The 26564-nt window shown below is 39.0% G+C and overlaps 1 protein-coding gene across 3 annotated transcripts in view; it reads right to left on the reverse strand.

Moving 5' to 3' along the window:
* Positions 1–6784: 6784 nt before the first annotated feature.
* The window catches only part of ldb1b (LIM-domain binding 1b), a 34729-nt gene continuing 14949 nt past the window's right edge, over positions 6785–26564 (reverse strand). For 2 of the 3 annotated variants that reach the window (XM_084715979.1, XM_084715978.1), the window contains exons 2-11: positions 18396–18498; positions 16811–16855; positions 16450–16525; positions 16259–16361; positions 15939–16111; positions 15037–15159; positions 14845–14928; positions 11515–11638; positions 11269–11417; positions 6785–8982 (exon numbers count right to left, since the gene is read on the reverse strand). In XM_084715979.1, coding sequence (XP_084572105.1) covers positions 8752–8982; positions 11269–11417; positions 11515–11638; positions 14845–14928; positions 15037–15159; positions 15939–16111; positions 16259–16361; positions 16450–16525; positions 16811–16855; positions 18396–18498 — 1211 coding nt within the window. In that variant the 3' untranslated portion in view covers positions 6785–8751. Of the gene's footprint in view, positions 8983–11268; positions 11418–11514; positions 11639–14844; positions 14929–15036; positions 15160–15938; positions 16112–16258; positions 16362–16449; positions 16526–16810; positions 16856–18395; positions 18499–21278; positions 21640–26564 lie in introns of those variants that run through there. The other variant, XM_084715980.1, reaches the window with a different exon arrangement.

Here is a 26564-nt window from a genome sequence, read left to right on the forward strand (position 1 = left end):
CTCTCTTCCTGGTTTGAAAAAAGGGGAGAATACTGCTCAAGCACTGGTAAACTCTCTATTTTCAGTCAAATTAATTCAATAATATTGCTATCAGATGTTTCTCAACCATAACATGTCAACTAAGTAGCCCTTCCAAATCAAAGGGGAATAATAATTATGGTTTAAAAATGTGAGAACTCTGAGAAACTTTAAAAAATAAAATAGTTACTCACTATGACTATGCTGTGAAATGAAACAATGTAACATTTTCTGAACTCAGTAAGACATCAACTGTCTGATTTAATCACTAGGAGATTGACCCGTTGCAAAGTATAATACCTAACGATTTGATCTTTTAAAATATATTTTGCCAGCATAATTAAATAGTATAATCAAAACACACAAAAAAAACACTTTTCTCCCAGTTCTCAAGAATGAGTGAACTCCAAAACTATCAACAGAATGGTTTGAAATACTCGGTTGTGTTGGGCTTTTTTTTTTTTTTTTTTTTTTTTGGAAACACTGACACGACATGATGCATAACCTGCAGCAGCCAACTGATTGTGACTTGTGTCTCTGTCCTACCTCTGAACTCTCAGCTATGCTTTGTGAAATCCTCTTACACCAAAACCTGGGGATCTTAAGGTTAGGTTAGACCCTTTTCTCTGCACCTACACAATAAATCACACAAAGTTTTTGTCTCTAGTTTAAAGCCACAGCTGATGCTTCTGTGTTTTGACCTCATGAGTTCCTTGGTAAATTAACTTTGCCATCAACAGTGCAGTATTTCTGCTGAAGACTACACGGATTGCCTCGGTTTCCGCAATAAATGAGATGAGCTCTGCTTTCACCGTATCATTAGACAGAGAAGGAGATGAGGCAGGAGAGAAGAAGGAAAAGCAGAATATAATGAGGGAGAGGAGAAGAAAAGCAGCTGAGGAGTGAAAGAGAACATTAAGTGACACATACAAAGAGGACAGGTAGACAAAGTTGTTGTTTAACTTTTCTCTAGCTTAAAAGTTTGGTGAAAGTAGTGAATTTTTAGCCCGGAACTCCTAGTTTACATACACATATTTTTCCACTGACCTGTTGTGCTATTTAGCCATTTATATTGTTTGGGTGCTGCAGAGTTTTGGAGATCTCGTCCATAGAGATGTCTGCCCTCTCTCCAATATAATGGGACTAAGTGGCAACAGGCTCAACAGCAGTGTCTCCTTCCCGAAACCATATTTTCTTGATGCAGTAGAATCTAGAAAAAAAATAGTCCCTACATCATATCTGTGATGCAGAATGTCACTTAGCTCTTTATGCCAGAATGGTATGATAAGTCTGTAGCTTTGCAGAACTCCACATCTAATAATCACTGACAGTCAATGTTTCACCAGAGTTTACACTGTAGGGTACGAAGTTTATCTCAACTTTTGACCATCATCACGCAGAGATAACTCTGCAAAGACATAATGGTTCATTCTTCAGTATAGATCATTCTAACTCAGTGTTTCCTCGTGAATTTGAACAGTAGCAGGCTTCATCACGTTTGTTTGCACTCACCTGAAGTATTCCTGCTGTTGCCAACAAGCAATCTTGACTTTTAGATAAAATTCTCTATCAAACATTGGTTTATTTAGTTTAATATGGAGCCTGTGAATCTTGGTAATCTTAAGTAAACACCTCGCTGTTTGTGAGAGTAAATCATGGCTCATATTATAACACAAGCAAGCATCATTGACTGAGAGTTATAAACACGATATAGCTCTGTATCTATGATGCTCCCTGATGTTCACTGCATTGTGATTTTGTTTGAGAACACATAAACAGACACGTGGAGGCCAGCAGGAGCTTTCGGTACAAGTTCATCAAAATTAAACACAACAACACAACAGACTTTCTCCAACAGACAGTCTGGCATCTTTACTTTCACTCCTTTTAAAATCAACGCAGCTTGATGCCTGTGAATCATCTTTGTGATTTTGTCAGTCGGTTCTCAGTGTAGACCTTTTTCACAGCAGCCATTTTAACATGAAATAACCGAGTAAACAGGTTTTACAACTGATACTCGTTAAGGTTCAGTTCCATTCAGGTCAAACAGAGTCAGGATGCTGCTGTGGACTCACTGGAAAGACAATAACTCAAGCAGGACCTTAAATAGTATCATTGGTAGTATTGGTAGAATTGGTAGTATCACTGGTACGCATCACTTTAGGCTGTCTTAGTTAAAGAAATAACTGGTTTTCACGTCCAAATAATTTTCGCCAAAGCCAGAAGCAGCTGCTATAGAGGGGCTAAAGAGCTGCACGCAGCTCTGGAGCCACAGGTTTCAGACTCCTGGAAGAACTGACAGGGGCTGTGAAACTTGCTAAAAATGCGGGAGGCCATTATCTAGAGTCAGTGTTTAGTTTGTCAGTTCTGGGCTACTGCAGAAACATGATGGTGCAACATTGCAACTTCTGTAGAAGAGAGCCCGCACCCTCTGTAGATAAAACCAGTTCATTCTGAAGCAGGGATCTGCAGCCTGCCGCTCCGGAGCCGCGTGCAGCTGTTTTATCATTGTTGTAGGTCTTTGAAAAGGTTAAGACAACTCAAAATTCTTTAAGACAACAGACTGCAATAGATTTTTTAGTTTTGAGCCCAACTCAAAGTCTTACGTTTTTTTTTTACCAACTACTAATCTTTTCTGAAGATAATTTACTTTTCCTCTTTATATAAACTTAAATCTTTGAGTTGAATGTATTTAAAAATTGAAGTGATTCAAGTGAAAGTGAATGATGGTTAAAATTTTAATATTTTTAATTAAAACCATTTCATTTTCAGTCACCAAAATAATGACAAATCAGGTTCACTCACTGTGACAAAAGTTTGAAATACAATTGTTGTGAGTTTCTAAAACTCAAAGATTCAAGTTTATCTCAGGAAGAATCTAAACTAAAGATTATAGTTTGGCAAAACTTTAAAAAGTTTATTTCAGGACATGAGAGTTTGAGTTGGGCTCAAAACTCGACTCCATTGAAGTACAGTGCTTTGAAATTTTGAGTCGTCTCAGTTATTTTACTTTTACAGTGGAAAGTGATTCTTACATTTACCAGCTATAAAAATATGTAGCCTGTACACCAAATAAAACAAAAAGTTTTAATATTTTGTCAACTAAAATGTGGGTCATAAACTGCGTCTATGGCTTGATGTCCTGTCTTCTAAATTCTGACAGTGACCGGTCTTCTTGAGTCTCCATAAGCTAGCCATGGTTGCCAAAAGTTGTTTTTGCAAAAAAAATGGCTCTTTTGATCCTAAAGGTTGCAGACCCCTGTTCTAAGTTAACAAAAATACAACAATTCTTATTTTTGGGTGATCATACGCTAATGAAAGCATATTTATGAATATAATATTACAACTTTGCCATATTCTACCAAGAAATCCCCATAAATTTTGCACACTGGACATTTAAAAGTGTCAGAGGCCAGACATAAGTTGAATCATGTGATTTTCTGGAATCCACAGTTGATAACAGTAGGACTTACAGACTTGAAAGAAAGACTTGCAAGTGCAAAGAAAAGGGCTTGAGAGTGTCAGATATTAAGTGATAATTACTAAAATGGTGTAACAGCCAGAACGAGGACAAAGACAATGTGGTCCACTATGGAGGTGAGAGTTTTTATCCAGTTAATACAGCTTCACTTCACCCCAGGAGAACCTCTGTGTTTCAGCTGGCTGAAGCTTCACTGACAGTTCTGCAGGTACAGTGTGACACAATGCCTGAAGACAGCGTGTGATAGTTGGCAGGTGTGTGTGTGTGTGTGTGTGTGTGTGTGTGTGTGTGTGTGTGTGTGTGTGTGTGTGTGTGTGTGTGTGTGTGTGTGCATGCGTGGAAGGCAGTGGAAGCAGCACAGGGATTTGACATGGAGACCAAGAGTTAAAGGGTCAGTACCCTTGTTCATTCATCCTAACTTGACTCCTGTAGGGGCAGCAGAGACCAGGGCAGTTAAAGTTTTTTGTTTTGTTTTTTTTAATTTTCCGTCATAACTCACACACTACTTGAAGGACAAGATTATTTAATTTAATTTAATTTAATTTAATACTAGAAGTCAGAGTGTTACAATTGCCCTCTTGGTGGGAGCAGTTGTAACAGTGGCTAGAGGTAATTGTAACACCCAAAAAAAATGATATTAACCTACTGTATTTCAGCTGAAAGCATACCTCAAACTAATTGCATTACTGCTGTAGTATCTAATAATGCTACTCAATTTTTATTGTAATAATTATTTTGGATTTTACAATTCTTTTAGATGTCAGGAACCTTGTGCATTCAAAGCAAACGTCTGTTTCTATTTTTGCAGGAAACTTAGCAACTATTCTAGTTAAAAGAAATATTACATTTTTCATGAAATACAGACAAACAGGGGCAGTTGTAACACAGCATTACAGTTATCATAATAAAAAAAAATCTTGTATGCTAGGTTGCAACACCTATATTAGCATAGTTTGTTCATGTTCATTGGACATCTGTAGACCTGGATCAACAGGTGAGAGCATTTAACCACCACGTAGGATAAAATACCAGCAGGCCTCTGTGCCTTAAGGACCAGATTTGAGGAACACCGGGAAGCCCAGCGGCGCAGCCTGAGGCCTGTCTTAAGAGCTCAACTTCACTGACAGGTAACAACAGACAGACTGCAGAGGGATGTGACTCCACAGAGGAGGGGTTTGTTTCAAGGTGAGAAGAAGAGGAGTGATGTGTTGGATATCAGTCAGTGAAGAAATGGGAAATGGGAAGAAAAGAACCTAAAGCTATACTTTTTACTGTATGTCTTCTTTTCTAATTCTGATCATAAGTTCAGTATGTCACAAAAGTGAGTACACCCCTCACGTTTCAGCAACCATTTTATATATCTTCTCAAGGGACAATACTATAGAAATGAAACTTGGATATACTTTAGAGTAGTCAGTGTACAGCTTGTATAGCAGTATAGATTTTCTATCCACTGAAAATTACTCAACACACAGCCATTATTGTCTAAATATCTGGCAACACAAGTGAGTACACCCTTAGTGATACCTGTACATGTCGTTCAAACATGCGAAGCCACCTGTCCTATTCATCATGTTCATGTTTTCGCCTGCTTGACTGGACCATACAAATTTGTGTCAAGGATTAGAGCTGTTAAATTTGGTGCTTTGGGTACAGTTCTCTCATATTGGCCACTGGATGTTCAACATGGCACCTCATGGCAAAGAACTCTCTGAGGATGTGAGAAATAGAATTGTTGCTCTCCACGAAAGATGGCTTAGGCTATAAGAAGATTGGTAACACCCTGAAACTGCGTCATATCCAGAAGTTGGCTTCAAAAAACAGACGCATGAGTGCTGCACACATTGCTGCAGAGGTTGAAGAAGCGGGGGGTCAGCCTGTCAGTGCTCAGACCATACGCCACACACTGCATCAAGTCGGTCTGCATGGTCATCGTCCCAGAAGGAAGCCTCTTCTGAAGCTGGTTCACAAGAAAGCCCGCAAACAGTTTGCTGAAGACAAGCAGTCCAAGAGCATGAATTACTGGAACCAAGGTGATGGAGTGGCCAAGTATGTCTCCAGACCTGAACCCAATTGAGCACCTGTGGGACATCCTCAAGCGGAAGGTGGAGGAGCGCAGGGTGTCTAACATCCACCAGCTGTGTAATGTCATCATGGAGGAGTGGAAGAGGATTCCAGTAACAACCTGTGCAGCTCTGGTGAACTCCACACCCAAGAGGATTAAGGCAGTGATAGATAACAATGGTGCTCACACAAAGTATTGACACTTTGGGCACAATTTGGACATGTTCACTGTGAGGTGTACTTGTGTTGCCAGCTATTTAGACAATAATGGCTGTGTGTTGAGTTATTTTCTATAGTATTGTCCCTTGAGAAGATATAATAAAATGGTTGCTGAAATGTGAGGGGTATACTCACTTTTGTGAGATACTGTATGTGGCAAAAGATCACAGTTTACTCATCACAAACAAGTATCGCTCAGCTCGTGAGAACAGTTCTCTGTAGCTCTGGATCTCTTTAAAATCTGTAAAAAAAAATAACCCCTGATGATGTCCTCAGTGTCATCTCGGCCTTGGCTTGGAGACTGCAAATTTTTGATGTGTCTGTTTTGCAATCCGGGGTGTGGAGTGTGAAAGACAAAGGCAAATATCAAACATGAGACCCATAGTTGCATTATGGGATTTGTAGGATCCTGTACATTTGAAGCTTGACCCATACAAGGAACATGATCATTATTTTCAAATCTGTCTCTTACTAACTAATCCACAAAATTAAAAATACATTTCTCCTCTTACCTTTAATTGTTTTGATGCGAGTTACAGAGTTTTGGAGATATCGGCCGTAGAGAATGGCACACCACTTGTGGTGCTCAAAGCACCAAAAAAAATACATTTGAAAAATTTAAGAGCAAGGTTACAGCTCAGCTGAGGAGGATGCTATTAACGTTTTACATCCCCCGCTGTCACAACCACGAACCTCTTGTCCTGTAGATACACACCTCCTTCTGTACAGTGATACGGTTGGTGTTCGGTAGACAGAAAGTAGTTGCAATTAAACTGCTCACACCAACGTCTAGGATTATCTTGAGTAACCAGGTCACAATTTCTGGAAAGACACACACATTGCACCACAAGCTAAGGGCAATTTTGTCCCATTATACTTGAGAGAATTCAGATATTTCTACAACTGATCTCCAAAACTCTGCAGCTCACACCAAAGCAATCTACACAAACTTGATGGATCAGCTGTGTGGCAATAATTACAAAAATCGCAAAGTACAGAATCTTTTAAAGTGAAAATGTATCTTTTTATTGGTACCATACATTAATTATCAAGGGCAGAAACTAACCAAATCAAAAAAATATATATCAAACGATGATTTTTCTACAGGGATTGGAGAAGGTACAAGTCACCATTTAAACTCAATCAAAACTGTTTGTGGAATCAACTGTAATGAAATGGAAATGTACAAAACAATAAACAGCGCTTCAGCTGTTTTTAATCAGACTTTACAGACTCAGCATTGCTACCAAATGTGCCGACTGAACTTAATGTATAAGCTGGCTTTAGAAGATGTTTGATGGTATCATTCTGTTGGTCATGAAGGACACTGCACAAATGAAGGGAATTTAAACAAAAACTAATAACAAAATCTCTCTTTTAGCCGGTGATGAAACATGGAATTCACTGGTTAACTAGAATTCAGTGAACACATTCACTTGACATCAGGTTGAAAGTAGCAGTACACAAAATTGTGATTAATGTTAAGTGACAAATCACTTCCTGTATAGATGAAATACATGAGTGGATTTCTAAAACTTCCAAAATAAATATAAAAGAAATCAAATGAAACAGTAAAATCATCACTCCATGGTGCCATTGTACCCCCGGGGGGTTTTGTAATTTAATTTACACAAGTTTTAAAAAAGAGGGAGGAGGAGGAAAAGAGCAGGTGGGAAGATAAGAGGGGACGGGTTTCATGAGTGTTTTTTTCTCCTTTTTCCTATTTTTGTTTCTTTACATTAGATCGGGATGGCTTTAGGTAAATCTAAGTAAGAATACATTTTATTACAGTCAGACAGAACTTTGCTACTACCTTAAATATACAAGCACAAATACACAAAAATTTAAATCTCCAAAAAAAGGAACAAAAAGACAAAATAAAAACATCCACACTAAATTATTTCTCTTTTATAAACATAAAAGATAAAAACAATATATTTTAGAGGGGGGAGGGATAAAAGTCCTGTGTTGCTCCTTGGTCTGTAGCTTTTCAGTATTGGTAGAAAATAAAAAAGTAACAATTGAAATGAAGGCGTTTAATACAAATTAAAAAACATTCTAGGGAAATATATACTGTATAAAAACTCTTAAAATGTGTAACTGTGTGTGTATGTGTGTATGTGTTGTAAATGCTCTCTGTTTAAAAGACTGCATCCATTGTAGTCTAATCAGAGATGGCTCGGGCACTAGGGGACTCAAAATCCTTCAATCATTAGGTTTATTTGTGTGTGTGTGTGTGTGTGTGTGTGTGTGTGTCTAGTGTGTGTTTATCTACGTGTGTATGAAGTTTCCCTAGTGCCACATTTCAGCTCTCCTACTAGTGTGTGAATTTCAATGGTTTTATAGACTGACTCTAAACTCTGGTCCGTCTGCTTCAACAAAGCCACAAATAAGCTCAGACTGCCTCTTTTCTCTCCTCGCACACACACGTGCACACAGGCGCACACACACACACAAACACACACACATATACTCTATTAAGAAACATTACAAGTGACGTGTGTCAACAGAGCGCGAACCAGAATTGAGAGTCATGTTTAGAGGATGGGTGGACAAGTGGTCCCTAAGCAACTCGCCACCATTTCAAAGCCCCGCTGCCAACACCCCTTCCACCCCCCGCCACTTCCTACATGTGAACTTCAGAATGGATATTTTAGTGTGCACAGTTCTCCCCGCGTTTCCTCGGTCACATCTACCCCGGTCAGTGTCCAAACTGAAAATTAGCGAGAGCGGATGGGACATTTTGCGTGTGAGATGAGGAAAGGGGGGGGGGTTATGGAGAGGTCAGTGTCAGTGACGCACTGAGCTCCCTCGGGCCACCTGTGTGTGATGAATCAGAGCTCTACACTGATGTCTGGGTTGGCGTTTGCTGTTGTACTCATGGCTGATGAGGGGTGGGATTGGGCTGAGGGGAGGGCTTTGAGGAGTGACAGAGAGGGGTTTGTGTCGAGGTCGCGGGGCTCTGGGCTCTACTGCGATGCCTGTGAGGTGGGGTTGTCGCTCTTGCTCTCCTGGCTGGAGGGGGCCTTGTTGTTCCAGGGCGAGTTGGAGCCCAGCGCCGGAGAGTTGTTGAAGCTGTCCTCGTCATCGATGCCGTTGGCCGCATCAAACTGCGTGTTCTCCAGCCGTGTGATCAGGCGCTCGTCTTCGTCACCAAACTCCCCTCCCATCAGCGTGGGCTCGCCCACCACCATCACATCCTGCAGAGACGAGAAACCGGCGTGGGACAATTAATATGTTGTTTAATGAAGAGGAATGACTCATGTATAAGAAGGTGAACTGATCTCCTCTTGTGAACAGGGATGTCACTAGTGCTGCATTGATCAATCGAGTAATTCATTATTAATTGCCAAAACAAGACAATTGAAGATGTCATCTTGCGATTTGGGAAACAATGTTCAACATTTTCAACATTTTCTGACATCGTATTGGCAAACAGCTATAAATTGATTAATTGAAAAAATAATTGACCAATTAATCAACTATGAAAATAATCTTTAGGTGCAGCTCTAGCTGTCACAATTGTGAAATTTAGCTGACAATGAATTCATTTTAGAACACTATTATAGTCTAAGCTTAATACATTTTGGTTTGGCTTTTGGGCTTTGAAAACAAAAAATGTACAAAGCAGATACAGCATAAATAATAACTTAAATATACAATGTCTGAAATACACATAGACATACTGATAAAGACGGGCACCAATAATCTTGTGGCCAAAACAGGACACATCCATGTCAGAAATCACAAAGTATTGTGCATTTCCATCCCCTGTCGTTATGCTAATATTAGCAGTTATGTGCCTTGAGATATGCAGTTGGTGGCACTGATTCTCCACTCAGGTGCAATTAAACCATAGCAGATGAGGATGATTAAAAGAGTGCCACTAAACCATCAAATGGTGGAAAACTCTGTCAGCCCTAGTTATGCACTAAAGTAAATTTACCCTACACATCTAAGGATATTTTGACAAGCCCATCGTGCAGCCTGATGGTGCAGCCATGGCAGTGTTTCTGTTGATACACATTATATGATGTGTATCAAACACTGCATTTAATATAACAGCCAAAACACTCAGACTGGTCTGTTTAAACCATACTTTCGTCTTAGTGCCATCAACTCTTACATGTCTTCTCTCAAAAACTGGCCCTACTGTCATGACTGTTTTTTTAAAGAGGTACTGTATTTAATGTTTCTTAACAGTTCCTGTATCCTTTCCCTCATTAGTACTTCCAGTTAAGTCTATCACAATATTTTGTTTTGTTTACAATGTATACAATGGTGTAGGTTTCTGACCAACCTACTGTTAGACCTTCATGATATATTTTTGTTTATTTCTAAAACACTCGTCACACCTTGATTACAATCAAGTAATCTCCATTCAACTTATCTAACTTTTTAAAACTGGCTGCATTTGTGATCATTTAATTATAATAATTATGTAATTTAAGAGTGTTATGTATTCATAATGCAGATATTCATTTTCACTTTAAATAAAAAAAAAATCTTAGAGGAATACTTGTTATAGGCCATTTAACACTGTACTGTATGACATATTGCATTACATAACATTTTTTTTCTGGTGAAGAATAGCACTTTAGAGTTAGAGAGTTAAGGAAGCAAGGATTAAGCTACTAAATTAATCGCCAACTTCTTTGATGATCAGTTACTCAGTCTGAGAAATTTTCTAAGGAAAAAAGTCAAAATTCTCTGAATCTAGTTTCATAAATAAACATATTTTCTGGTTTCTTTACTCCTCTATGACAGTAAACTGAATATCTTTGGGTTGTGGACAAATCAAGATATGACGATGTCATCTTGAGCTTTGGGAAACTGATCAATGTTTTGTTTTGTTTTATTGTTTCTGACATTTAATAGACAAAAGAACTTGTCAACTACTCAAGAAAATGATCAATAATAAAAAAAATAAGTGGCAGGCCTACTTGGAGTGCATCATAATTTCAACCCCGCACAACACTTTTGTAACATTTTATTTCACTGTGTCTTGTTTTGGTTTCTATTGTGACATCATGTGAGCTTCCTTCAATGAAACAACGTAGTAATTTATCTGTGAACATTAGGGGTGCAACTAGCAATTCTTTTTACTGATTAATCCGCCAGTAATCTTCACAATGAATTGGTAAATCTGTAAGTCATGTAAAAAAAAAGTGACAACTTCAAATTGATTCTTCTGTCCAATCAACAGTCCAAAAATCTTAAGACTCTTCATTTACTATCAGAAATTACAATGAAAAGCAGCAAACCCTTACATATAAGAAGCTGGAATCAACAAATGTTTGACATTTCTACTTGAAAAATGACTGAAACAAATAATTAATTATCAAATTACTTGGCAACTAATTTGCTTTTGATTGACTTGATCGATTAATCGACTAATTGTTGCAGCTCCAGTGAACATGTTGGTTGTGTTTCTGTTGGAGGTGTAATGGCAGAGTATCAACACTAGGTAGCGGTGATGTACTCACTGGAACTTGGCTGGACAGAGGGAAGCCACTGCCGGGGCTCTTCTTTTTGTTGTTGTTGTTATTATTAGTTCCTCCTCCACCACTGATAGTGCTGCCACCAGACATCTTACGCTTCCGCCGTTTGTTGGGGGCCTGTCTTGATGGCTCAGCTGCAGAGACGGGAAGAAGGGAAAGTGTTACAAATATATTCGCCATAATGGTTTATGTGCCTGCATGTGCTTCTGTCTGTGCGTGCTGCTCACCCACCTGGTGGTGCCACCATCCTCTGCCATTTCTGGAAGAGGCAGGTCTTGAGGCAGTCTCTGGGGCTGAGGCTGTATGTCTTGTGTCTGGACATCAGCTCCTGCATGGGCTCCAGAATCACACACAGCTGGAGGAGGGAACAAAGAGACAGCAGGTTAGAGATTACACAGTGCTTAAGATCATTAGAGATGCTCCAATTGATCGAGCACCGTGATTATCAGCTGGTGTTCTGCACAAATGACTTCATCTGTGGACTTGAAATTCTCTGATCGGAAAACCTGATAATAAAATACAGGAGGCAAATGGACTTGAGGCGGTGTTGTTGACTGCATTTGAACTGTGTAGAACTCCACATGCACACAGTCAGGCAGTATATTTTGATTGCTAGTATCAGGTGAGAACTATAATATGACTCTTTGACTACGATGACTGTACAGGCTCATAAAACAGCCAAATTGTCAAAATCTAATTTTGAGCAGAGGCCTCTGGCCACACACCATCTAGTCATGTTTTTGACTCCAAATAGAGCAACAAGACTATGGTGGGACTTAGGCTTGGGTGATAACCATTTTTTCATACCTCCATCCTCTCTTTACATTTTAGTGGGGTATATGGTATTATGACAGCATCTGTGTAGAACGACTCAACTACACTTTACTCCACTGTGCTTAATACTCCCACAACGTAGGCGGAGCTGGTCGTCATAGCTGTACAACTCCCACAACTAGGAAACACATGTGCACACACAGGAGCTCCACTTCTGTCTTGAGAAGCTGCAGCCTTTAGTCACTGACAAAGTCAAACCTAAATTGTACATTTACAGCACCGTCTCTGTACATATTCTGCCACATTGACAACTTCACTGCTCACCTTTCCCTCCACTCATAGTTACAGTTAATGTGCATCATTAACTGTAACTCTGTCACTGTAGACAGTAATTAGTCTGCCCCTCTCCCTCTGTAATGCTCACTAAACTTAAACACTCGAAACAAACTGCTACTCTGACCAGTCAGTAGTCTGCAGTGTTTGTTAGCTCACCTTTTTCAACAGAATTGAATTTAACATAATCCACAACAGAGGCAGAGACATTTTTCTTCTTTTATATAGTTAATTGTAAAATTTTATCACCAAGATACCATGTTTTTTCTTCTTGTGAAAGTTGGTCAGTTCAGATGCACTGCCGTGCAGACACTGACCCCTGGTGACTTAAACTGCACACCACAATACAGTGTCTCCCCATCACTTTAATAGAAAGAGAAGTGTCTGTATTTATGATGGTATTGAAAATGGTACTGTCCAGATTTGTTAATACTCTGGTATAATGTAATACCTTTATACTGCCCAAGCTTAAGTGGGATTCTAAATGTAACAATACTGCTTGTTGAAATGCCAGTAGTAATGAGTAATATGGTAATATTTGGTAACAGTAAGGCCACAGAGTTTTCCCTGCCTATCTAATTACAAAGGTGCCTCCCACCTTTGTATTATTGGCCACCACCTTTGTTAAAAATTACGGCAAAAAATGTTATAGATTGAGATTGTGAGGCAAACGAAAATTTGTTTGGAGTAAAAGTGGTTTAGCTGAAGTTACAGATGGAAACAGGACTGTATAGGAACCTCAGTAGGTCGGGACTTGGCAAATCATTTAGAAAATACATACACACATAAGTGCAAATATTTAACCAGTTTAATAGGTCAAAAGCTGTTCAAACTGCGGTTCTTGTATCCTGTTCTGTGCACTTTGTCAAGTCCACTAAAAAGTGTGTGACAGCGATTCCACAGTAATAAGCCTCATAACATTATGGTACATCCTGTTTCTTCTTGTTAAGTCATTATTCATGATATGCAGTCAATCTGTGGTCTGATAATACCAAAAAATCAAAAAAGACCAAATGAACCTACCTACAGGTATGAAAACACCCTCAGATGATGTTGTCTTACATCTGAGCCCTTGTTTTTAAATACAGAGGTACTTAGGGACCATTAATAAATTAACATTTGAATGATACAAGTGTAATGTTGTTTTAAACATCTTATTACTGACATTAAATAGCTTCCATGTCAAGTGATCCAGTGACTCCAAATCAATACGGAATTGTATTACTACATTGGACCAAAAGAACACATTTTAACTGGATATTGGTGCTTCTTCTATTTTATGAATATTGATATTAAATGAAAATTTAATATCACATTTGTTTGCCTTCAAATTGGTAAGCAAAAAGTGAAACTAATTTTTTTTCACTGAAGTGCAGGGAACACTAAAGGTGCCCGCCCAAACAGCGTGCCCTGTACATGCCACACAGCTGGACTTGCAATTTCAGTCAAACCTGTGTGGTGAAAATACTGACATTTTTGGGCTATTCTACAATATACAAATACATCTAAAATAATATGGGCGGCCCTATGGCTCAGTTGGTAGAGCGTGTGCACCATGTATTGAGGCTGTAAGTCCTCTGCAGCATTTGCTGCACGTCATCCCCTCTCTGCCCTCCTTCCTGTCATATCTTCAGCTGTCCTATCATAATTAAGGCAAAAAGCCAAAAAAAAAAAATCTACAGAAAATTCTCAAAATAATATCTCTATTGATATCTATTAATATTGGAGGAATAACCATTGGTGCTTTCACAAATTATTAAGACAATTAATTTATGATAAATATCATCAGTAGCATGGATATAATGACTAAGTGGGTAAAAGTGAGTAATTGAACAGCTACAACAGTCTGGTAGGTTCAGCTGTTAAAACCTGGAAAAGTCACGACCTCTGCTATATCATGATATAATGACATCCACAATCTGACACGATATCTAGTCTCATGATATGATACATATAATCTTGACATATCATTCCCAGCCCTACTACAGTATCAACACTGGTAAAAAAAGAACTCTCTACACAGTACCTTTAACATCTCAACAAATTGAGGCAAAAATCTGGTTTAACTGAATCATCATAAAGATGACTGATGATATATTCATAAAATAGACCATCTTGAACAGACTTTAAACCTGCTTGTGAGAGGAAATTATCACAGTCAACAGTATATTGTTCTCAAGAGTTACATTTATCTTGTGTAATAATCATTTGAAAGCAAGGAATATTTGACAACAGCCCCTGTTCTCAACTGAAATATATCAATAACTCTCAAATTCTCTGTTTTGGATGACATAAACACCAGTGGATCATAAACAAGAGACCCATTATATTAAATGTTTAATTAAAACCACCTGCTTAATTATGACTAGGTGATTATCAAGACACAATAAAGAGAAAAATTATCCAGAGTAGCATCTTCCTAGAAATAAAATACTGTAAATGTGCTCCACTTACTCGGAGGTAGTTAAGGGTGGAGTTCGACAGGCCACATCTTGTAATGTTTTTGGACAGCTGGTCCAGCATCTGTGGGTCCTGGGCCTAAGACATCGACAGGGGACAGATTATAAAGCAGACACTTGCACACCCATCATTACCCACATTAGTGAGCTACATGTAGTCATTTCCACTCCCTCTGTATGCACTCACATGCATGGCCAGTATACTGCGGGGGATGAGTTCACGGTGTTGTCTGATGCTGAAGTGCCACGTCTTTATCCTCATCATGTCGTCGAACATGAACTCCAGGTACAAGCGCCCTTCTACACACACCTGCAGCAATTCAGAGGACTCTAGTCAGTGCGCAGCCGTTGAACTGTTTGCAGAGACAGGTACAAGCTGCACCTCTGCCCACAGATGTAAAGCTAACATCATATGTTTACAACTAGGGTTGTAAGCTAGGTGATCACAAGACCTCCAAACTTTAAAGTGGCTTGTAGCTGCTTTGCAAGGACAAATAGGCCATTTTCACACTGCAAACCTTTGTGCTCAATTCTGATTTATTACTAAGATCTTTTTTTTTTGCTTTGCTGTTCACATTAGCCTTAAAATGTCGCCCATATCAGACACCACACGCAGCATGCAAAAGAAAACATGGAGGCCACTGCAGTCAGTGTTATTGGTTTCATTTATATACTGACATGTAGTTGAAGTAAGCAAATAGTGATGTAAAAATTGTCATTACCTCTAAAATTCATAGCCTTATCACAATTGAAGTATCAGCCAAAATAAATGCTTGTTTTTGTGAAAACTTGAGTTTCTTATCAATGTGTCTTGGCAGCTATCTGGAGTTGTCAATGTGCATGGCTTCTGTTTAGGTATCACAGACTAAAGAGTGCAGTGGAAACCTCTTATAGTTTGTCTAGGTCAAATTGATCAATCAGTGGATCAGTGGATGCTTATTATAAATGTTTCTTTCCTTTTCTATTTATTCTCAGTAATATCTGTTATACTAAGATGTTTTCTGGGCTGTATTAATAAATGGCAGAAAAAGTCATACATATTTCTTAACAAGGGGTGGATACAATAATAAGTGGACAACAAACACACACCTGTGTGAACATGGGCTTTCCATTCTGAGTGACCATGGTGCACTGATCACAGTCGAGGGAGACAAAGTTATTGTGGAAGGACTCCTTGGGGTGTTTCAGCACGTAGTAGAGCTCAGTGGCACCGCCCTCAAATATACTCCGGAAGTACCTCGGAATCAACGTCCGGCCAATTGCTTCAGAGTAAGAGAGAAAACACAAGGGCCATGAGACAGAGAGAAATGCTACAGTATGAAGTTGATTTGTGACTGCAGGACTTTAGATTAAAGGGGCATTGCATGTATAAAAGAGAGGCAATATGTTCCAGTGACTCTGTTTCTTACTGTAGCGTTTGGGTCCATCCTCCAGACAGAAAGTAATTGTCAACATGGCGTCATCCTCAAAGAATTCTGTAGTAAAGGCATCCCACCACAGGTTATCACACTCCTACAGGTTGTAGAGAGGAAAAATAATCCATTAAAAACACAATTATTGGATTGTTTCTGGGTATGTATGACTGTATGTGCTTACAGACCTCTGTCCAGTTCTGTAGCCGTTTGTTGAGTTCAAATATTCTGTAGTCTGTCTGGTTGCCATATGGTGTGTGCCTCCTAGTCCACCACAGAAGGACAGAAGGAGGAGAAAACAAAAGCAGGACAGGGGTAGAGAACAGTTAGCTTGTGATATTATGAAAGATATAAGTAAAGATTAAAGCTCTTACAGCCTCCTTACTTTTAAAGCTGTTCCACTATCTAGTTTAGCTTTCTCACAGACTAAATGCAAAATCTTTATTAAGAGTGAGATAAGAGCACAACTTCCCACGACCTTATCTTTACTTGTGTTATTAGTGCCATTTTCACACCAGCTAGAGTTAATGGGGAATAAGGCAGTCTTACCCTATTCCTGGCTCCAGGTATGTGGGAGGATACATTGGGGTGGGACTGGAGAAACAAGAGACAGAGAGATTATTACATTCAGCTAAAGTGCTAATATGCCCTCCTCCAGGAGCTTGTCTGTCTTTACAACCCTGGGATGCAAGCCAAACATGACACAAATTGGATGATACAAGGAGACAGTAAATAACAACTCTTCTCAGATACACACACTCACCAACTGTAACTGATTTGCTTACTGCAATAAGCCAAGCTATGAATCAGCAGACAATCCTCCAGAGGTATACCCTCTAACCTTACTGAACTGAATTTTAGCATTTAATATAAGCCACACACAGCTGGACTGCAGTTTTACTTTTAAAAATTATAAATAAACAGACATTTGCCAAGATAATGGATGGTGTGGACTACACACTGTAACACTGGCAATTGGATCAATCTTTCACCAAATGACAGAAGATTGACAGGTCATCATCACCAATAAGTCTTCTTGCTCAGTTTTCTCAGAATCAGTTTTAAAAGAAGTGTTGCACCAGCATGTGTGGTAAACTATATGCCACAAAGCCATGAAATGTTTCATATTTTGCACCTGTCTCTGGAATGTGACATTTAGAGCCTGACTGATATATCGGTCGACTGATATTATCGCCCCAGTATTAGCCTGTCACAACTTTATTGGTCTAATATCAGCATCAACATTTATGTTGTCAGATGTGCGCCTATATGAAAACGTTTTTAATAGAACATAATGCAGAATGTTTTTATTTGTTAGCTTTATAGGCAGCATTTTGTGTATAGCCTATTTGACATTTTTTCTTAATTTAGGTTTACCATCTACTAGGGTTAGAGTTAGGGTTTCTTGGTAAATCTGCAAAGAGAAACAGGCATCTTGGTGTGATTGTTCAGGACATTTCACTCTCCGTGCAACTCAAATTCACAATACAGTGCCACTTGTTGTTGCCATCATCTGTACTCCTCAATACAGTTGATTGTTCAGACTACCAGCTGCCAGGGTGAAACAATTATCAGTGGATGTTTTCCAGACTAGAAATGAAATGGTAAGAACATTGCATATCACAATTATAGTGAAGAAGTCGTCATGATTATCAGTATTATCATGGTGTTGCTATAATGTGCTGAAAATGTTCAAAAAGTGCTGATACACACACTGAAATCATTTCGCCAAGTTTTATATTGTTAACCTCTCAATGATGTTAAATGGCACCTTGTCCTTTGTGATGTCAGTGTTTCCACTGATGCAGCATGTGTCTGGGAGACTCACTTTCATTGACACTGAACAGTATCTACCATGAGCTTTTCAAAGCTTGGTATTAAAACACGGTTTTAATGATGATTAAAATTTTAAACAGTGATACTAATCATTGTTAATTTTACTGTTGTTGTTGTTGTTGTTGTACTATTGGTGCGGAAACTAAACTCATGATGTTCAGGCTGGATTTATAAAACTATATTAACATGGTATGCAGTTGTACAAACACCTGTTGAAGATGTCTCAAGGCTGGAACTGTGAACTCCTCATGCAGAGCAAACTCAAAAACACACAGAAAAAAAAAGACATAAAACTCACCCCACGTCTCTGTCCAGCATGGTGCCGGGGTGGAAAGGGGGAAAAGTGCTACCGTTGGGGGGCTCCTTGGGGGAGTACAGCTTGAACGACTTGGAGGAACAGCCTGGAAGAGGAGGAGAAATAAAAAAAAGTACATAAATGGTATGTTCAGTTACTATATTATAGATTCAGATATTAGCCTGGTGCTTCCAGATAATGGCAAAAAAAATCATGGTCAGTGTAATTATTATGTCAAATTAGGTAATAGTGAGGCATATGTTATGTCTAATCTACAAATGTAATGACTGGCGCTGAAAATATTTCTGCACATTGTGTATGGCACAGCACTGTTTCTAATATTAGTTGTTTACTTTTTATACAAAGAATGAGTGTATCGTGTGAGGATGAAGGCGCATGCAGCCTGAACTGGCCAGTATGGCCCAGTTTCAGTTGGCTGCACTCATTCACATCCCCAATACACCAATCTTGTTTCATAAAGACGCAAAACAACAACATGATGAGGAGGGAGCATCCTGTAAAAAAGGTGCTCCTGCTACACTACTATAGAATCTGCTGCTCTCCATCTACGAATAACAAACACAGACCAATTCTGACTCAATTCACACCCACATACATAAAAACAAACAAAAAACTGATGAATCTGTCCCTCACACACACACACACACACACCGCTCCAACCCTTGTTCTACTCTAATTGCCCAGCTCTCCTATAAAGGCCATCCAGGCGTGGCGGCCTTGAGGTCACGACCCCTGCCGTCACCATGGTGAAGCCCCGCCTCATTAATGTCTCTCTGTCTTGTCTCTGCATATTAAACATATCTCTGACACTGTGTGTGTGTTTGAAAGAGAGATGTATATCTAGAGACACAGACAGGGAGAAATAAGCTTTAATTGTATTAATGAAATGCAGGGGAAATTGTGATTTGAGAACACAGCGGTGATGTGAAATATACAGTGAGACAACTAGAAGTAAAACAGTCTCTGCTCTTTGAGAAGTGGTGAAAAAAGCAGACATTTTCCAACATTATGGACTGACTTTCAAAGTTCTCTTGCTGTATTGTTGCTGAAGACTTTACAGTAACAGAAACATACAGGCATCAACAGACAGACTATGATGGTTGGTGTTCCCAAAATCACTAATGTTCACACTCATTTCAAATCTATCTTCTCTTAAATAATGGCAGCTTATCTCCAAGGAGAGGAGTTACATACTAACTGGTTTCTATTCTAGTAGGTTCCTATAGTATTACACTGGAGAATATGATATAAAAAACAAATCATACTGCAATTTTTTGACCAATATTGTCATTGTGATATGATTCATGATTAGAGAAAATTATCACTTTTGTATCATAATTTTCATTTTCACTGTAAAAACTAATCTAAATCAATGATAATGTGACATTTTTTATAACAAATATGTTTTCTTACATCTAGAAAACAAGGAGCATCTCTGCAGCAGTTCAGTGCTTCATTATAATTCTGTTTAGTCACATTTTTTCTTCATCAAACAATTGTAGCTTCTTAAAATTGGATATTGCACTTAGCCACATCACATTTCTAATAAAATTTAAAATAACTGCAACTCTCATATTACAGTAGCCATAAAGCATCATCACAACTTTTATAAATATATTATATAAACAAATGACAAATTAACATGAAAAGTTTTCCATGAAGAGGACCACAGATCTTCAAAACAAGACCTTCATTTTCTACATGGAAAAAAACCCACACAGCTTCCATCCCCTTCCTTCACTTTGTGTAAGAAAAAAAAGTTGTTTACTATGTGAATGAGCCAGCAGCACTGCTATGCTATGGGCTGGATGCACCACCAGAGGAAAACAAATGGGATTGATAAATAAATAAATAATCGATGGTTATGTGTCCATTAGTTGTTGAGAGCTCCATTAGCTCCTCTCCTCTCCTGTTAGCGGTTAATGACAGGCAGTCACAATCACATCAGCTGGACTCCACTTCCTCCACTGGGAATCATGTTCCTTTCTCTTTACCCAGACGTACACTATATGTATATACACACAATATATACAAGCACGTACAGTATCTGCCTGGACGGAGTGATGGTAAGGCAACCTTCAGAGCAAATCTCATCAGAAATGAGTGCCATGGATATCAAAAAAACACTTCTAACATGTGATTTCAAAAGAACTCTAGACACCAAAATCACTTCAGCGGGACCAAGTCTCCTCTAAATAAGAATAACCTGTAGTGGTTTTGGACAGCTGCCACCATGACTGCTTGGGGGGACAAGTAGCCTGTACAAACGGAACACAGGCGATAGCTACTGAACCATTAACCTACTTTAGCAAACTTTTTACATAAAATGATATGAGCCTGGGGTTACTATTAAACCTACTGTTAAAATTAATTTTCCAACACTTGTGTAGCACACAACTTCAACAATAAAACCACGTATGACATGGAGTGGTCCGGTTACAAAGGCAATTAGAAAGGCAGAAAGCGCATAATGCTAACATGTAGCCGTTGGCTAAGCTAAAGTGTTAAACACAGGTGATTTCGGGACGCTAGCTACATAACACCAGCAAACACTCATTTCGACCATGTTAATATGAACTTAACACGACCAATAACTTAAGCATCTTCAACCACAGCATTTAATGTAGATAACACTGCTTCGTAGGCCTGCGGGCAAGCTAACGTTAGCAAGACAGAAAACAGTAAGTAACCAGTTAGCTGGTGTTAGCTGCTTTGCTAACGCCTTAGCGTTAAATCCCTTTTCAACGAGAAATCGCCGAAATAAGACGCTAAATTACACCCGCAGCAGCTCGTAATGCACGTTTAATCGCCACGGCCGTTATACGTTGAAGTTAAAGTGTGTGTTTGTGAAAAGCGACCCTTTACCTGCAAAGAAGTCCAATCAGAAAATTGATGTTTACAGATCCGTGATGATAGACCGTGTGTACGCTCCGTGCGTAAGAACGGATAGGCCCGCTGGACGGCGGTTGGCTGGACGCGACGTACCAACACAATACGTCCCTCTGAATAGATCAATGAAAAAAATCTCCTCAAACCGCGAGACTAAGAGGGAATAAGGCCGAAATTGCGGGAGTCGGTCGGTTATGTTTTGTCCCGCATGAGGCCTTGTCAGTGGGCTGAAGCCTGCTGTGGGTTTACATACGGACCCAGATGAGCCCTTTGTTCACGGGAGGACATGAACAATAGCTGTAGGCCCTCCTCCTCCTCCTCCTCTCCCTCCGCAATGCATTTGCTCCTCTCTCCTCTGCCCAGCACCGCCAGCCGCCCTCTCCCCCCTTCTTCTTCTTCTCCTCCACCCCCCCTCCCACTAATGCACAACTGCACATGAAGGTTGTCTGGTAAGCATTTTTTTCCCCTCTTCCTTCCTCCTCCCTGCATCCTATCCCTTCCTTGTAACTGACACAGATGAGAATTGGCCTAATGCAGCCGAGTGGAAGTGTGTGTGGAAATAAAGATCATGCTGACTGCAAAGTGGTTTTCATGTTTGCCCAATTAGTGCACATCAGCTTGCTGCAAACAACTGAACTGAGACACTGACAGCCAAGACCCTGCCTGGTCATTTGCATTATACACTGTGTGCATGCAGTGTGATGATGCATAAACAGCTGATGCAGCAGTCTGATCAGTCAAAAGTAGATTAAGATCTTCTAAATTAACTTCCATGTAAGGATAACAGACTTGGCTTGTTTACAATTAATTGTGACTTTCAGTTTGCACACTGAACTGTCTCCAAGGTAGGCCAGTAAATCCATTACTATTGGGAATTTCTCTCTCGTTCTCTCTCTCTGCACTGTACACACACACACACACACACACACACACACACACACACACACACACACAGAAAGCACTAAGCCAAAAGGAGAATCCCATAGGCCTCTAAATCTGCTTAAATCGCCTCAAATTATAATCAGATATTCAGATCACAGCCAGCGAGGACTCACCCATATGGCCAAAGTTGGGATATAAAAAGAATAAGCAGTATTTGGTCAGTAATTTGTCATATATTTATGCAAGTGTTTTTCATCATTTTTGCTAGTTTGATAGACATAAGCCACCCTAAAAGGAAGAAATGATGATTTATGATTGACAGTGATTTATTCACTACCCATGAGTGAAAACACAATGTTTCATAAATGATTTATTTTCAAATTAAGCTGCTCGTGGGAGCTGGTCTGTGGAAACACTTAACAGGCTTTCACAGATGCCACTGAACACCGGCAGTGATAGGTAATATTATTATAACATAATTCAGTATTAAATACAATTATTTTCAAGAGCCACTATTTTAAATAATGGGAACCACATGGTTACATAAGTTATCCTGATTCAAAAATATGTATTTCACAGTGATTGTGTGGAGGGTCATGACCTGGAACAACTTTTTTAAAAGTATGTGTAATTTATTTAGAATTTTAGCTTTTGTGAGTTTCTCCGAGAAAGTAGATTTCTGTATCTATTAAATTGCTGTAAATCCACCTGGTTGCTTGTCGTGTTGTAAACAGATAATGTTTAAATTAAGAACGCTGGACTTATCATCCCATTCATTGCTTCCTTAATAAATTTAAACAGTTACTTGAAGCCAGGATGCTCAGTTACAATATCATTACACTATTCCACGCATCTTAAAGAAAACTGAGAGTACGTACTACACAAAAACATTTAGTTAAAAACTTTGGACACATGTAAACCTACACTATACTATATTAGACTATACAAAAAACTTTATTCAAGACTTTGCTAGTCTCTGCTGGTTGCATCTGCAGTTGTGGTGGCATTGCAGTAGGTGCATCACCATCTGTTGCCTGGCAGAGATCTGCAGTCTACTGACTGACCTCTTCTAGTTTCATATGTGTTCAGTATTTTATATTGTAAAAAGAAATGTACAGTTGCTTACATCGCTTGCAACACTTTTACTGCTGGAAAGAAAAGAAAAATATCACATGAAAATTGTTACATTCATAGTTGTAACAATTTTTTTTTAAGAAATAGTACATCAACAATAATAAGAAGAAGAATTAGCTAAATAAGACAAAAATAATAACAATACATTTATTGATTGTTTGTTAATACTTTAATATTTAATCTGTATTAAAATAAATATGATAAATGTAAGTCACTGATTTAATTTATCAAAAGTGTACATTTAGTTCATCAGTTGAACATTGATTCAAGCCCAACTTTGTCTATTATGTTAAGTCCAATGACATACTCCTCTAAACTGCTGAATTGTGGGTCTCATAATCAAACCACAAATAATGTGATTGAAAACATATTTCTTCTATCATTAAAATAAAGTAAACTACTACTTTGTACTTCTTGCTGAGTACGTTGTTACACAAGTACTTACTACTTAGTTTTAATATTATAATATTATTATAATATGTTCTAAAATTAATATATTTCTATAACAATTAGTACTGTGAACTACAATAACACATCAAGAAACATGAATGCAGCATCATTGCAAGTTAAGATTATTTCCTTCGACTGAATGATTTTTGTAATGTCTTTACTGTAACGAGTCCCTATTTCCAGTGCAGAACAGAATCTTTCGATCTATAAAACTTTTTTTTGTTCCCTATTGCTCACTGGCCCCTAAAGTAAAGGGAGAGTAGGAATGGGGTTTAGTTAATATAACTTAGTTTAGTTAAATATATAAATAAAATGACAAGTACAGTATAAAGATTTGGAAAAAGATTCCATATTTAATTATATGCCATTAGTAAATCAATTCGGAGGCAAAACAATGGCATTGCCAATGAATATTAGATTAGAAATGAAAACATTTACCTGATTTAACATGATGTCCCATATAAACTACACCCACTTCTGGTCTTCTATAAGAATACAGATGCAGAGGCAGATAATTTTGTTGGTTGAACAGATATAAATAATAACATTGCTGTGCACATCCGGTAATGAAACATACATTGTATGTGTATTTTTCTGTCTTTGTCTGTTTAATTAAACTTTCCTGCTTTCTCATATCAGAAGCAGTCATTCGGACATATTTCCAGATCTTCTCTGTCTGGATGTGCAGTCTTGGATCTTAACTCGTAACTCGTTTACATTTGCAAAATGAAGACTCAGATGTGGACTTCTTTGCAGACTCCCGTGTTGGGAGAAATCCTGAGTATGGTAGTGTAGTGTCTACGAGAGCCAGACATGTAGAGAGGATAAGCTGCTCTGAGGCTTGTTTCTCAGCCGACCAGCGACAAAGATGCTCGGGCTGAGTTTATGTATATTGGTTTGACCATGGTAAGCTTGTGACATGAGCACTTCACAGCTCGCAAGGCTCCTGTCAGTCTTTTGGCAGCATCTTTGTGTGTCTAGTACCAGGGGGAGGTGTAGTCACTAGTAGCTTAGAGTGTCTGTTGTGGGTGACTTATGTGGATTTGCCTATCTTACATTCGCTGGCCCCTGTAGCCATGGCAACACGAGCAGTCAATGCTGTCACAACCGGAGCGAGGCAAAGAATCATCCATGGAAATGGACACACAAGGGTTAATCCTGTGTGTGTGTGTGTGTGTGTGTGTGTGTGTGTGTGTGTGTGTGTGTGTGTGTGTGTGTGTCTGTGTGTCTGTGTGTGTGTGTGTCTCCAAAGCTCGCCCATTGAAATGGTACATGATGGGGTTAATCCCTGCTGTGTGTGTGTGTGTTTGGTGTGGTGTGGTGATGGAGAGGAGGTGGGGGTGGGAGGTGTGTCAGGATAAGGCTTGAAGGGCTTACACACACCGTCTCTTTCGCTCTCAGGCATAGGGCAGGCCTTATCTTCAGCCAGCACCCCAACCAGCGAGTCACACACAGTACACACACACACACACACACACACACACACACACACACACACACCAGCGTATATAACCTTCACTTCAACAGCGAGCCTCATTTTCCAACTTGCAGTCACACATTCACACCTAAAGCCATAAATCCATGTACAATAAGTGATTAAAGCTGGAGCGTGCTGTGGCTGCACGGTGTGATGTTTTCACTAAGCTACCACTTAAACCTACAAGTGCAACTTGTTTAATTCACCTTTGTCAAAGTCACAAAAAAAACAGGAAGCGGCCAGACTTGTAACATAGTTCCCTGAACACCAGCTAACCACGAGATACATCTTTTTCAGCTGTTTTGATTTCTCTGACGTCAGGGAGGTTTGTTGCCAAATCAGCTGTGAGAAACAGAGATGCCCTGATCTGTTTTTTTTTTTTTGGCTGCCAATACAGTTTATGGATCATCTATGAGCCAATACGCACCTGATGCCAGCCTTGTTTAAATCCCGTAACTTAAATCCCACGCCTTTGTTTAATTAGTTCTGATTACTTTTTTTTAAAAATTAACATTCATATTTTATACTAATTCCAGTTAGAAAATTGAAACTTAAAATGTTTTATGTATTTCTTTTTAATGGTCTCTTATTGTCCACCTGCAGTGCTTTCACAGCATAGCCGAATTGCTGGATTTAACTAACAGTTAAAATTGAGCACACTCTTAATTAATTGATAATCTTAAACTAGGGGTGTCCCGATCCGATATTGATATCGGATATCGGTCCGATATCAGCCAAAAAACGAGTATCGGATTTTATCAGACTGCATCTAAAATCTCCAATATAAGCGCTCCAATAGTCCATTTTCTGCTCCAGCACTTCTATCCATAGGTGACTCTGGTTGCTGACTATTGTTCTCTGTGTGAGTAATATAACATGATCAAGCCTTTTCTAACATTCCACACTACAAAATAAGTACTAAAAGTATGTATGATTCGTGCTAATATCGGTATCGATATCGGCCAATACTCAAGGCTGCAATATCGGTATTGTATCGGAAGTGAAAAAGTTGTATTGGGACATCCATATCTTAAACGTTGTCTGAAAAAGTATTGCCTTTATTAAGAGCCATTTGAAGCTGTTAATCACATTCTTCAATAACCATGCTATTTTTAAATGCTGCTAAAATGTGCAGCACCTTCCACTGTGCATTTTGCACGTTACACATTTTCCTACAGAACATGACAATGACTCACCAAATGTGTTTTATTTTTGGACCGAGCAGGACCACAGGGTCTCCAGGTAAACATCATTGTTTACACAGAGTTAGCATTAGCTTCCACACAGTGTGGCTAACCTTAGCAGTGCTAGTAGCAGCA

This window comes from Lutjanus erythropterus, chromosome 3 (assembly GCF_056507025.1).
Source record: "Lutjanus erythropterus isolate fLutEry1 chromosome 3, fLutEry1.hap2, whole genome shotgun sequence".
Classification (NCBI taxonomy): domain Eukaryota; kingdom Metazoa; phylum Chordata; class Actinopteri; order Lutjaniformes; family Lutjanidae; genus Lutjanus; species Lutjanus erythropterus.